At 38.8% G+C, this 15,132-nt stretch overlaps 1 protein-coding gene and 1 long non-coding RNA gene across 2 annotated transcripts in view; both read right to left on the bottom strand.

Moving 5' to 3' along the window:
• Positions 1-4,852: 4,852 nt before the first annotated feature.
• On the bottom strand, positions 4,853-6,524 carry LOC311280857. Its single transcript, XR_014625741.1, has 5 exons — positions 6,431-6,524; positions 5,726-5,765; positions 5,418-5,495; positions 5,277-5,343; positions 4,853-5,130 (listed from the first exon to the last, which is right to left on the bottom strand). It is a non-coding gene; the product is annotated as an uncharacterized lncRNA (long non-coding RNA).
• Positions 6,525-7,569: 1,045 nt separating this feature from the next.
• Positions 7,570-15,132, bottom strand: part of LOC311279612 (B-cell receptor CD22-like) — a gene marked incomplete at its 3' end in the record, with an annotated part of 58,950 nt that continues 51,387 nt past the window's right edge. The window contains exons 3-4 of the mRNA XM_084391235.1: positions 8,907-9,239; positions 7,570-7,631 (exon numbers count right to left, since the gene is read on the bottom strand). Coding sequence (XP_084247361.1) covers positions 7,570-7,631; positions 8,907-9,239 — 395 coding nt within the window. The remainder of the gene's footprint in view (positions 7,632-8,906; positions 9,240-15,132) is intronic.

The raw sequence follows: 15,132 nt of genomic DNA, 5'->3' as shown, positions 1-15,132 counted from the left end.
AGGTGAGTAGTTAACATTTGTCAACTTGCTGTACTCAACTGTTACCTCTGACTCCATTTCTGCGCCTCGTCTCATTTCTGCTGTCTGCCTGCTTCCCCTGATGGTGCGTTCGGCGAGGGACTCTGCAGAACTCAGGCCTCTGACATGGCACATCTCCCGAAATCTAGAGGCTGTTGCCCTTGGTTTGCGAAGGTCATGCCACTCAGGACAAGAGCTTTGGTCAAGTGTTGCCTCCTCAATTTTCTGAGCCATATCTAATGTCATGTTCAGACTTTGTAAGTGTAAGGACTCTTCCTCACTACAAACAAATGTACATTCAGTTGGAGCTAGATAATATCCTTCTAGAGGCAAAGGAGGACTCGGTGGTTCATCATGTAGGGTGATGTATCGTGATGTTAACAGAGGCTGTTGGAAAGACAATGCACTTCCTTCCTGGACCAACCCAAATGCACTCTCTACAAGTGGCTTTTCAGATGTCATGTTCATGGTGGTAGCAAGTGGCTTGTCCTCAAGGCTGAATTCTGCATATGCCTCCACAACTCTGAACATACAAGGATCTGGTAAAGGGCCCACACATGAGCACTTGCTGTGCGTTACCCACCACAGGCGAAGCATCCCGAAGTCCAACCTATAAAAAAATAAGTATAATTACTATATATATATACTATAATATACTATACTATATTACTATAATTAAAGGAGTCATAATGTAGAAATTTCACTTTTCCACGAGAATCAATGTATGTTATGATTGCATAATGATTGTACACTGGCCGGGAAGCCGATATTTAAAAGTGAAGCGTTTGTTTACCTCAGGGTTTGTAAAAAAAGGCCACGTGCACGCGCACGAAAAAACGAGATTTTGATTTCTTCCCCCTCTTGACGTCAAGACGGGGGAGGATATACCAAATATGGACACCGCAAACCTATGCCGCGGGAAGCCCGCCCCTCTCCCCCTCTCCCCCTCAGATTCAGTTTAGTTGACTCGAGAAAGATGGAGAAATCGAGTGCACACCTGAGATGCTCTGTGGGTGACTGCCACAAACAACATGCAAATGTGTTTTATCTACCAAAAACGGACGAAACTATCAGGGAACAGTGGAGGAAATTCATTTTTAATGACGCTGTCCCAACAACTCTTTCAAGTGGCGTATCGTTAGGTGTGTGTGCTAAACATTTTACACCGGAATCTTTTACAAATTTGGGGCAGTATCAGGCGAACTTGGCCTCGAAGCTCCGTTTGGGAAAAGGTGCCATCCCAACCATCAGGGAATTGCCAGAAATTGAAAAGGTAAGACTGTGTTTTTATTGCTCTACTGTGGTTAACAAATAGCAGCTAACTGCTAATGCGGCTATTGTATGTAACGTTACCTTCGAGGTAAACACGGGGAATGGACTCTACGAATGCTAGCCACATCTTTCGACTTTGTTTTACACTAGCAGCTACAGTAGTGACGGTACAGGAGTCCATGCTCAGTGGCTAAAACTGTTTAAATGCAAGTATGAAAACAATATACCACTAAACATTATTAGCCAAACTCATGCAAAACATGCAGTTTGAAAATAGCTTTCAGTTAGTGGGGCTTCTGTAAGAATGTATCTGGAAATGGTGTATTTTTTCTACGACCAATCAACGCGCCCCTCATTTGCATTATTATAATGACCGTCCACGACAGCCAAAACATCGCATCAGATCTCGCGAGACAATAATGCCTTTAGAAATAAGGGTCTGAGGAGCTCTGTGTTGATTTTTTTTCCACTTTTCTTTTTTAGAAGTGCCTGAAAGACTATAATAGAGCATTGGGTATCCAAGGTAACACAACATTATGACTCCTTTAAGTATAAAGACTTTCTGAAAGTAAAGTAAAAGTTAGTAGATGTTAGTAGTGTGTTAATGTTAGTAGAAAGATAAACAGGGTGGCTTTGCAGGACCAGCTTATAGTGTAACTACTTGGATTTATGTCATTATTTATAGCAAAATTACAGATTTCAGATTCTTCTGCAAAACCTCCTTATTTTTATTATTTTTAAAGAACATGGAACACATCTGAACACATGAACACTTGTACTGGGCTTTCACAACAGTTAACCCTAAGCCTCTAGCCTACTATTAAACTGTGTGGTGGTTCATTCTTCCTCATCGACCTGTAACACCAGGCCCTAATGCTGATTTCCCCTGTCAGCCTGTCTCTATTTGATACCAACACAAGTACATGACGTTAACGTTAGCTGAAAAAACTAACGTATACCGTTATCTGTTAAACATAATCTAGGCTGTTAGACGCTAGCTAACAGTCATAGCATTGAAAACTTTGGAACCTTAGGGTTTTTTCTTACCCTCGTAACTGTGTATATACGAGGCGGCATACAATATAAAACCTTTCTCCAGCTTGCTTGATGGGGCTTTGCTTGTTTTTTTTTGCAAAAACGATGAACATCATTAACACTGATCTTCGGAAGATCCTGGAGACAGCGAGTAAGTAGCCATGGTAGCCATTGCCATAACCAGAAACGAGTGATATGTAATACTTAGAACAAGGAAGTAGTTGTGCAAGTAGCGCATTACACTGCTCAGACCAAAAGTAATAATACCCACCGGATGAAGAAGGGTTAGCTCTCTACAGAACATAATAAGCTATATTTATTTTATTTTATTTTTCGTGTTCACATTTATGAGGAAAAAACAATGTTTTTACGGACGTGTCAGTTCCCGGTTACGGACGTGAGCGCTCTGAAAGCGGCACTAAAAGACTGCTTTAAAACTTTCACAGAGACCTCAAACAGAAAGCACAGAGCCTTTCTTTAAAGTGAATTTTGTTTTGTATTAATTGTATGTTAATTTTAATCAATGTTTCATCAACCAATTGCCTGGATTTAATAAATAATAAGTAAATATAGCAGACAATAGATAATCACGGAGGCGCCGGCGCGTGAACTGGAGCTCGTCTCATAAATGAACCGAAACTCAGCATACTTGCCTCACAGACCTGAGAAATATATCTATTGTCTACAGAAAGCTTGAAATCTCTACTTTTAAACAGAACAATTCAAAACAAAACAAAACTATGTAGTCCGTATGAAATGTGCATTTCTCTCTGGCGCGTTCACTACTGCGAAGATCGTGAGTCAGCATCGTCAACTTCATCTTTGCAGCCGACACAGAAAACACTTGTTTATTAATAAACAATAAAATGTCTCCTTGCTATATTTTACATATTCATAATCATTACTTTTGCCGGTTCTTATGGACAGAAAAATCACCAAATTAACATTGTTAAAACTTTCCCCAAAACAAGTATATCTTGTTTAGAGCCAGAGTTCGACCAACTTCAACCTTGAAGAAGCTCTGTATCCTGTGTATTTGTGTGTGTGTGTGTGTGTGTGTGTGTGTGTGTGTGTGTGCTAGTATTCCTTTTACACTACAGTATTGGCACCCTGGGGAGACAAAATAACTTGTTGTTCTCTACAAACAGTGGCGCTGTGGCTGGCAAAAAGTGCTATATGTGGTGCTATATGCTATTATTCTTTTTTTGGTATTTTCTATATGTAGCTGCTGTTGTGCGTTTCTAAATCATTTCTGCATTTCCTCAATGTTATATAACATTTTAGAGGACTAACAGACTAGAGTAGGCGCCCTCATAAGATTATGGGAAGATTATACGCCGTGAGCACTGAGCGAGCAGGTACGAGTAGTGAGTTGTCATGATTGTCGTCGAAAAAGATGGATAAAGCTAAATTGTTGCTGCATACCCCTCTGACACTGGGTAGTTGCGCCCCTGTCTACAAACAGGCGCCTCGAAACGCAGTCCTCTAACTCAGGGTCCTGGTGTCAGCTGTATAACTGATGGAGATATGCTTTATCAGTCCATGTGTGGATATTTTCTAAATGTATCTATTTCTTAGCTAATCAGAATCATTCAACCTGAAATAATGACGTAGCTTCATGCTTATGTGAGAGTATTATTGGTGTGAAAATGGGAATGTACGACAGAACGGCCTATGAACTCCTTGCTGAGTATTGAAGCTGATTCTGCTGATGAAACTGCAAACTTTCTTCAGGAAAACTTTCATCAATTGACTGCACTTCTGACTCCTGGTCTTCATTCATCATATCTGGTCCTGGTCTTTAACTGTAAATTCCTCTCCTTCAACAAGACAACAATAGGACTAAAACTAAATAAAAATGATGATCTTTTTCTTTGTTGAAGAATGAAGATGAATGATAGTGATTTACAGGTGAGGCTCATCGAGGTTGATGTCAGACGCAGGAGATGTGACCTCTGGTGGCAGTTTGAGGGATTGTTAGGGATGGGCGATTACAAACTTTTTATTTTAATCCGATACCAATACTTTTTCTTACAGGTTTAACAATGCCAATGTCAAAACCAGTTATTTCTTAAATTGGTATGTGATTTTCTAAATTATAAAAAAAAAAAAAAAAAAAAAGACTTAAAGGCATATCACACCAACAAACTCCAGCTAAATGTCAGGGGTGTTTTGGAGCAAACATGAAAAAAGTATTAAAAACCAATAAAAGTGATGCAGAAACCCATGTTTTGTCACTTACAATTTTAATATTTTTTAATATCAATCATATCGAATCAATACCCAGTAGCTTGTGAGAATCAATATATATATATATAAAATCAGTATCTATGAGCCCTTAAGGTTTGTACAAGCATATATGAGATGATCACAAATACAACTTAAAAACATTTAAAGCGAGAGTTACAGGAACACAAAAGACAGAATAACAGAAGCTGATTATATTGAGCACTTTGAGAGCAAAAAAAAAAAGAAGATACATTTTCCATTGTCAGAATAAAATGATCAGTTATGATTTAGAAGCAGGAAAATGTTGTAAAATGAGAAAGCGTAGATTGTTTGCCACAACTGAACATCACTTTAGGTGTTTTGACTTAATTTTAACATATATTTAGACAATAACAATTCACCAGCTTTTAACTTTCATTTAATTCCACTGTTACATCATGTTTCTTAAACTATACAGAAATTAATCTCTTGTGACTCATCACTGAGGATCCCTGTCAATCATCAGTGGCTCCGCCCACAGAGCTCAGGATTGGTTCATTTGTGCTCCGCCTCTCACTGCAGAATCTTCCTGTTGATCTGAACAAACAATAAGATGAAGAAAGACTGACTGAAGTTCATCAACAACATTATAAAACCTTTCACAAGATACATAAAACAATCACACTATACTGAAGAGAGTTTTATTGATTATATTGAGAAGAGCTGCAGGTTCTGACACTTACTGATGGATTCTCATGTTTAGAAAAGCTCTGAGGATCAAGAGTCTTCAGGAGGTCTGCGATCAACGGTCTGTGTGAAAGAGAGCGAGAGATCGGTCATGTGATCATCAGTGATGGAGTATCTGACTTTGACGTCTCACTTACTGTGAGTGTGTCGTACAGGTCAGAGGTCGTGGACTTGAGCTCAAGAGCTGTATATGTGTCTTCATTGGGATCAGAGATCTACAGGAGAGACAGAAGGACACACACATTGTGAGTTCATGTTTTAAATGCTGACTGTAATGTTTAGAGGATCTTGATGGAAATCAGTTTTACTGGATCTAGAACTGAAGAATCGGGTGTTTGGACACGAGACTCGTGTGTCTTATACTCTTAATATCTGTGTACGGCTCATAGCGGCTGTAGGAAACATCTCTGCAGGAAAACACTGTGAATAACTGAGATCATCTCACCTCCTTCATAGCAGATCTTCTGTTCATCCTTTTAGTAAGACTGTCAGAAGAAAGATGAATAAACAACACATTTAACGCCTCAAATAACTGCAATTTCAGGTTTCAAACAGAGATGGCGACAAAGAGGTAAAGCTTACGCACTACCGCTTTAAAGCGGGGCTCAGTAACTTCGGGATTTCTTCGCTGTATTCTCGCTTTTTGCTCGCAGGTTTCTCTCTAGAGCTCCCCCCACAGCTTCGGAATAGATATTTGACAACACTGTTGTAAAAACTCGTAGGCGATTCTCGGACACCAGAGGCTAGTAGATCAACGACATCAAAGCAGATGGGATATTCTTTAAAACGTCTTCTTCATTCGGGTTCGGACAGCGTGAGGGAGCTCAATAATGACAGTATTTGAGCAGATTTCTTTTGGCCGTAAAGCAATTGTTTACATCGCGAGACCTGATATCACGCGAGACTTCCTGACGCGGCGGCCCAAAGTTGCAAGTGCGAATTTTCCGCTCACGGGCACCAGGGGGGTGCGAAACGACCACCATTCAACCCGAAATAAGTAATATAACCATTCCAATGACTCCGAAGCTGTTCAGTTAAGGTAAAAAAGTTACTTACAGTAGTTCACCTTTAAATGTAACACTTAATCTAAATGTAATACAGTAATTCTTCATATATACAGAAGTAGATTTTTTTTTAATGAACTTCTTACCAAATGTACATCACAAAAGCCCCTGATGCTCCACCGAGTAAAACACCGACACCAGCAGCAACACCGACAGTTACAGACGAGAAATATCTGACTGCTGAAATACAGACAAACACACACCAATGTTTAACAGGACTAGATCAGACAAAATATTCTGACAGATAAGAAAGTAAGCAGGAGTATGTGGTTAAAATACAGAATATGATTCATAAAACTCACACATGACACACAAAGTCACAACATCAGAGTATTTCTCTCCATGTTCATTGATAGACTTGCACTTGTATTCTCCACTGTCATTAGAGCTGATCTTTGAGATGCTGTAGATTCTTCCAGATCCTACAATCGTTCCTCCTTTAATCCAGCTGATTTCTGCAGGAGGGTTTGAGTCACTGATGCAGTTCAGAGTCACTGAATCTCCCTCCACTATTACACCAGATGGACTGATGGAGATCACAGGTTTCACTGGAGGATCTACAGATGTCAGGTAAAAGTATTTATTAGAGACGGCTGGTGGAAAATGTTATAGGAAAGGCTGCAGTTGGTTATTATTGGACAGTTTCAGCAAACATCCCAGTTTAATTTTTCACAGTTTAATGCTAAAAACAGTGAAAGTTAAAGAAAAAGTTTAAGCTAAAAAGTTGACAGAAGAAAAACTATTGAGACTAGAATTTGAGAGGCTTGAAACCTTTTAAATACAGACAAATGTTTTTTTCAAGTTCTTGATTAAGTTTAAGGAAGATTCTCACAAAACAGTTTTTTCTGCAAGATGTTTTAACTTTTTTAACTTTTCCTAATTAACGATGAATGTAAATAGTGCAACCGCAAAAACTGAGAGGACATTACATTTGTTTAGAGTTTTTTTTATATACATAATTACAAGTCAATGTGCGATACCATACAGGACCACATGGAGATGCCAAAAGACCACTAGCGGTGAGCGGGCAATACTTCCACACATGCTAGCATGAAGAAACTTATAGTGCTTCTCATTTCTAATTTGTGCATCCTCGTTTCCTTTGTGGCAATGGGACGTAACTTCTCCCTTCCCTCCTTCAGGGAACAGGAGTTACATTAGTAACCTAGACGTTCCCATTCAGTCATCACTATGAGTTACGTCAGTGACTGATGAATTGGGATCCCTAAGAAATGCCACAAACACTGTCTTCCAGCTCCTCGTGTAAACCGCCTGATCCCCCGCACCCTTGGAGAAGGAGAGGGCTTTACACAGAGAAGTCAGTCACTGCTGTTCCTACTTGATCCTAGGGCTGGGTGATATGGCCAAAAATGTATATCTCTGTATATTTTGGTTAAATGGCGATTTATGATATATATCTTGGTACTTCTCTGTAATTTATATTTGACAAAACATGTTCAACTTTAAAACTTCAAGAAAATCAAAGCTAAATATCTGAACAAGTTCTGTGACGAATTTTAGGTTGATGTCTCAAAAATATTTTTATTACGTTTTTTTAAGCGCAGTACCAAACTTTTCCACTAAATGACATCCAGACTCCTCTGGTGACCATATAAGGACTCTTCGATTTGCATATATGGATTGAGTGATCTTAACCATATATTTCCATACTTTAAAAAAATATATTTATGAAGTAGTCCTATTGAACATCCTATTCAGAAGTAGTTTGGGAAGTAAGGTTTGGGAAGTAATGTTAATATTTGATTTCAATCAAATCTCTAAAACATATAAAAACATACATAAAGAATGAGAGCATGTGTTATAATTCGGCACCACATCTTTTGAAAATCAGTCGCCAAATATGAAAACTACAGTCTGAACGCTTTCAAATGCTATATAGTTGGTCAAGATTACTTTAGTTAGACTAAGATATTATTGTTGTAAATGTATAATGGCAAGTGTGTTGGGGAGGGACAGTCTTAGTGGTTAAAAACATTTTTATAAATCATAAATGCAGATATTTAGTCTTTGCAAATGTGTGAAAAGTATTGATATTAAAAGGTCATTATTTGTACCTGATTGTAAGTTTCTTTTTTACAGTGTGATTTTTAGGGAGTTTAATACATTTAGGGTCAATTTGACCTGGACCACACAGACTGTAACCAGAAATCTAAAGTGCATGAGGGTTAAAGAGAGAAAGTCAGTCTGCACTCACACATGACATTGAGCTGAACAGCAGGAGAGATGTGAGTGTGTCCATCTACAGCACAGCTATATCTGCCTGAATCCTCTCTTCTGACTGGATTAATGGAGAGTTCGTTAATTAATTTATTCTCAGTTAATATCTTCTGTGAGTTTCTGTACCAGATGAATGTTGCTCTGTCAGTCAGAGCGCAGCTGCTTTTACATCTCAGAGTGACTGAATCTCCCTCTGTCACTCTCTCAGGAGACTCCACCTGAAGATCTGAACACAACACACACATTATATCTAGTGCTGCTGTCATACACTGATTATTATTCAACATAATGCACAGAAGAAGAGATAAACCTCATCAAAGTCACCTGTGACAGTAAGAGTCACTCCTGGGTTACCAAACCAGCTTGCAGTTTTATCAGTGATGAATCTGAAATAGTACATGTGTGAATCCTTCAGTGTCACATGACTCAGTCTGATGGTGCAGTTCTGCTGTTTATCTCCCAGATACTGAAGCCTCTGACTGTATTCAGGGTCCTCAGACAGATCTGGAGGATCTATACTTTTTTTGGTCCAGAACACTTTCTTGATCTGATGTCCAGTAGGGTATGTATAAGTGCATCTCATTATCACTGTTGAGTCCTTTAGTGCACAGATGTGTGAAGGACTGTAACTCACACCCCAATCATCACTAGAAACCCCTGAAACACAGAATTCATCAAACTGTAAATGTTGTTTTATCTGTTATATTGGACCATGAAAACATAACAATACTTTATTACTATTAGAAAACAGCGACTCATTACAGGAAATATAAGATAAATGTGAATAAATAATCTCAGTGTGAATTACTTTAAGACAGAGGAGTGAAGAGAGAACCAAGAAATCAGCCAAAAACAACAAGCTGCACAATTACAGTTTTTCTGAATTGCTAAAACACATTTCTTGAAACCATCACTCACTTTCTCAAAACCTTAAACACAAAAGCAAATGTTCAAAACTCATTCAGAGAATCTCTGACTCTTCTGGCAAAATCAAACAATGCTTTCAGATCTTACACACATCAGTCAATATTAGAAACACTACAGATCATTCGTTAGACACTACATGACAAATGGAGAACACAGAATCCAAAGCATGCAGTTACAGGAGAAATATTTATTTATTTATTGTAACAAAGTAAACAAATTTTGCAATTATGTAATAAAGTAGTACTGACACCCAGAGCCGCCTTAACCTAATGTTAGGCCCCGGGGCTGAGAGGTTTTGTAGGCCCCCCATCCCCTCGATTTTTTAAAAAGTGTAATATCTAGGTAATCTACATCACAGAATGCATTAGTTTCTTTCGAGACCTACAACAGTGAGTTTTTTTAATAATGTTTTCAATTTTAATATTGTTATTAACATATCACTGAGGACATAAACACAAGAAACTTTATTTAACAACCACACGCAGCAACTAAATTTCAACTTTATGCAAATGAGAAGCGATTTTCGTGAGCGACAACCAATAGGAAAGAAGCCTTTCAGTGGAGCTCAGCTCCCATCACCGTCTCGAGTGCAGGCAAGACAGAAGAGTTCGAGGGCGATTTCACTTTTATGTGATTTGACAGTAACTAACCACAAACATGGATATAATTAAATGATGCATGGAAAAGAAACTGCCGACAGTCTCAGTGAGTTTATGCTGGATTTAGTGCGTAAATCATTTTGTTTACAAATTAGATGCTTTGCAGTTGTTATATAGCCTACATGTTAAAGATTTTATTTTGGATGTGTTCATTGTGATTATATTGGCTGGGTTTATAAAAGTTAATAAAATTTAAAGGATCATTGCTTGGTGCATTTGGAAACAAAGCTTGTCTATTTCTAAATGTAATCGCGTGCATCGCTGATGATTATACTGTCCGTGTGTTGAAAAAAACTTCGATTAAACACACTTGCAACAGACACACCACAAAGCGGAGACGTTAGGCACTGAGAGGACTTTTGCCACTGTAGTGGACTATGGCGCTCGAAATGTTCCGTTCGGCGACGAGACTGACAAGCACGACAGATAACACACGTGTATACGTGCGTGTACGTCTCCATTTGTTTTATATGGAGACGTACACGCAAATATCACGTCACGTAGACACGTCAATAACGTGTAGCTGTTGATCTTTACAGACGTGACGGCGGCGTCACGTTAGAATTTAACGTGTGGATTACGTCTGCACGTCTGCCCTATGGCGGGTACTCCTATGGCGAGTACTCCGTGCCAAAATCAAACATCCGAACGACCGACCGACCGATAGAACGTCTATCCAAACATCTATCCGAACGTCTTGAACTTTCAAACGGGTGGCCCACGTGACGACCTGACGTGACGCCATCGTCTTGAAATTTGCAGCTTTTTAACCATACAAGTATACAAGCTGATCTGTAAAGGATAAATGGACATGATAGGCAATAGCCTACATATAAATATTGTACCCCAAAAACAACTTTCCTGAATCCTGTGCTTGTAGGGCTATGTGTTTTACTTTCAAAGAGCAGAAATACTGCCTATAGGCTATAGGCTACAGACATTCAATAGCAGTGGCGGCTGGTGCTAAACATTTTTTGGGGGGCACAACAAACTGAATTTTTAATTCAGGACTGAATGTAGGCTTATTGTTAAATAACAATTTAACAGTGATAATAATGTAGCTATCATTAGCCTAAAGTTTAGCTAAAACTTCAGCCGGTAGGGTTGGGAAATAGCCAATTGCCAAATAAATCTGAATTTTTGGGCTAAATGGCGATGTATGGTATAATCTGAGTATTTAATTATTATTTTTCTATTTGAATAAAAAAAAAAAACTGTATTTAATTTTTTTTTTTAAATATTTAATATCCTGATCGATATTGTCCTACAAACAATGTTCATATTGAAGGTTATAAAAACAAACATAGTGAAACCTTGCTGTCTATCTGCAGTCTATCCAAAAAAGGGGTCAAATCACATTACATTCTAACATTGCAACATTACAATCTAAAAACAAAATAAAGTTTTTTAAAGAAGTAGTTAAATTTACTAAACCAAAAAAAAAAAAAGCTAATATCATAAAAATACACATGTAGGTTTGAAATTCTCTAGCACATTTATGTTCACCAACAACAACAAATATTCAACAACAAATGTTTTAGCTAAATATATTTATAATTTAGTGCTAATGTATATTTTAGTCAGAATAATTGCGCTCCTATTCTATTGCGCTCCGTCTGTTCGGCGCGCATGCACGCGGCGGCGCTCGTTCACGGAAGTATAGCTTGCAGAAAGCTCGCCCACTCATGACAGCAAACTGGACTTTCTAACATTTACAGATGGAGAATATGTCCGTGAAATGTAAGTTATGCACTGAGGAAATTATTGGATGTCACTTCAGCTTATGGCTAAATACTAATAGAGGTACATTTGTTTCCACCAATCGCTGCACAAGTTAAGGTTACGTATGATGACGAAAGCACGTTAGTGCGAGCCCTCCCGGAACCCATAGAGAATGCATTGCAGTGCCTGCAGTTCGAAAAAAAAAATCTTTGAATGTAAGTCTATGGGTACACTCTGGGCGATTCTCAGCCATCGTGAAATCGCCCAAAAAGAGGCGGTACTCCACAGAACGTGACTCGGCGCTGATTGGACTATATCCAGAGGCAGAACAACAGTGAGTGACTGCTAGCATAACTCTGTGGTTGAATGAGATAGTGATTGAAAGTCCCTTTCACACTTTGGTGGTGCGTCGCCCGATCGCCCTAATGAAGAAACCGCCGCTGGTGCCGACATTCATTATCAATGTGCATCGTATGCAGTGTTTGCTGTGTTCTCAAACAAACTGGCCTGTGTAAATAAAAGTTAGTTAAATATAATATATAATAATATTTTGTCACATTTTAATTGAATTTAAAGTGCAAACTCGGTGAACTGTTATCTCTTCATGAACTTTTGTCAAAAGCAGCATTATCAGTTAGGGGTTGAAGCGTGAATAACTGAATAATGTCCAGTACAGTGAGTCTGTCCAGTCATTGAGCTTGAGACATTGTCTTGTACTTTGTGTGCACATGCATTCTGTACTCGACTATTGATTAAATAATTAATATTTTTTCACTTTATTTTTAAACATTCTGAGTATGTAATAACCTGACACTATTTGTGTGTTAAAATTACTTACACAATTATTGTGTTACATTTGACAACATGTGTTGTGCCTGAGCACACACACTACATGTGTTAAAACTGACACAACATGTGTCATTTTTAACACAATTTTAATGTGTCATTTTTAACTCTTTTTAGAGTGTACTTATGAAAATATTGTTTTATCAGTTACACTGGACCATGAAAATATGACAATAATGTATTACTATTGGAAACATCGACTCATTACAGGAAATATAAGCTCATCTTCTCAGAATCTATGGAGTGATAAATGTGAATAAATGATCTCAGTGTGAATTACTTCATCAGCTTTGATGGACGGTGTTGCAGAAAAGCAGAAGTAAATGTACAGAGACAGAGGAGTGAAGAGAGAACCAAGAAATCAGCCACGAACAACATGACACACTCTCAAATAATGAAATATATGAAAAATAAGACAAAAATAATCTTAAAGTTGATTTATTAAATACCCAATGACATCAAAATATTAGTTTTGTGGCTTTTAGTTCTTATCTATCAGCTCAGAGCTCATTTATGCTAGTGAACTCCTTTGACATGATACATATTTAACATGTACACATTCACTTCCGAGAACATGAGCCAAACATATTCATGATCTGCTGCTACAGTGATTTTTGTCCAATCAAATGCTCTAAACAATGAGAAAGTCCCTCCCCTAAACCATGTGACACTGACTAGCTAGTAGCAAAAGACTACTGGACATTTCTAAAAGGGACGAGCGTTTGACATGTTCAACACAAACTTCCTGTTTGAGAGAGAAATATGTGAGAACAGGACAGAAGAAAGTGCAGATCAGCCGCTCATGAGGCCTTAAATAAAACATCAGAGTGTTTCTAATGTGAATGTAAGAGAGACTCACCGTGAATCATGAGCAGAAAGAAGATCAGAGGAAGAGGATGAGCCATTCTGACCCACATCAGCAAAACATATATCTATAATACAGCATTAATATATTCATCATTTAAACAAGTATATGTAAATGACCCTATTCTTAACATTTCTCATGTAAAGACACGTATGTTATATGAGCAATAATCATCAGTTTCATTTAAGCAAGAGTGTGTTTGTCTTACCGTGTTGAAGCTCATCAGATCAACAGCAACCAAATGACTGACTGTTTTAACACAAGCACTTTAGCTTTACAGTGAAGCTTTGTGTGGTTAACACTGTTTATTAATGACCAGCAACAGAAATATCACTGTCCCTTCCTCAACAAGAGAACAACATTACTGAACTAAACCCACTTAAACAGAAATGATGATCTTTTTCTGTAAGATGAAGATGAATAATTGTGAAGATGAATGAAGATGAATGATAGTGATTTACAGGTGAGGCTCATCAAGGTTGATGGGCAGTCATGGCCTAGTGGTTAGGGAGTTGGACTGGTAACCCAAAGGTTGCTGGTTCAATTCCAGAGCCGGTGGGAAATGACTGAGGTGCCCTTGAGCAAGGCACCTAACCCCTAATCGCTCCCCGGGCGCCACACAAAGGCTGCCCGCTGCTCTGGGTGTGTGTATCCACGTTTGCAGTGTGTGTGTGTTAACTACTCACTACTCTGCTCCTAATGTGTGTGCATTAACTTGGATGGGTTAAAAGCAGAGGTCAAATTCCAAGTATGGGTTACCATACTTGGCCGTCACGTGTCACTTTCACTTTCACTTCCACTTTCACTTTCATGTCAGTCGCAGGAGATGGTGACCTCTGGTGGCAGTTTGAGGGATTGAACGAGCACATATGAGACGAGATGTGTCTGACTGCAGAACTATATACGTGACAGCAGTTTCAGGCCAGCAGCTTCTGACCGGACGTTAGGAGCTGACGATCACCTAAAGCCTGCTTTATACCAGAGATGGTCTTATTACTGGGAAATACCAGGATATGAGGCTCTACCATTGGAAAATGTGTAAAGGCTGACTTTTATCACGTGTGCCTTGATAACCAATCACATTACAGCCTTGACGTCATTGAGGATATGCAGGGCCGGTTCTAGACATTTGGAGGCCCTAGGCAAAATATATGTTGGAGGCCCCCCGCTACGCCCTCCTCCCCTCCACCTTTCAGAATTCACAAGTTCACACTTACATCAAATTAAATAGAGTAACGATTATGCGTATTTGGCGTGCTGTCCAGGGGAGGGCTCTGGGCTATGAATTTTGGCCCGAACCCAGAGTATTACCCCTGTTTGTGATAGGAATAATCTGGAACTATTGCATTGTATTTTGGATTGTGTTGTTTATGTCACGGGGTGACGATTAAGTGGAACTGCCCCGCTCTATACTTGTTTCCAGGGGGAGCAAGTTCGATGTAACACCGGAACGGTTCCGGGTCTTCCTGTGTAAACAGTCTGACGGAGCTCGCTGATTAGGAAAACGAGTGACAGCTGGGTGATGAGCAGA

This window comes from Rutilus rutilus (genome assembly GCF_951802725.1).
Source record: "Rutilus rutilus genome assembly, chromosome: 2".
Taxonomy (NCBI): domain Eukaryota; kingdom Metazoa; phylum Chordata; class Actinopteri; order Cypriniformes; family Leuciscidae; genus Rutilus; species Rutilus rutilus.
The sequence above is the reverse complement of the archived record's forward strand: the minus strand, read 5'-3'. Positions and strand labels throughout refer to the sequence as shown.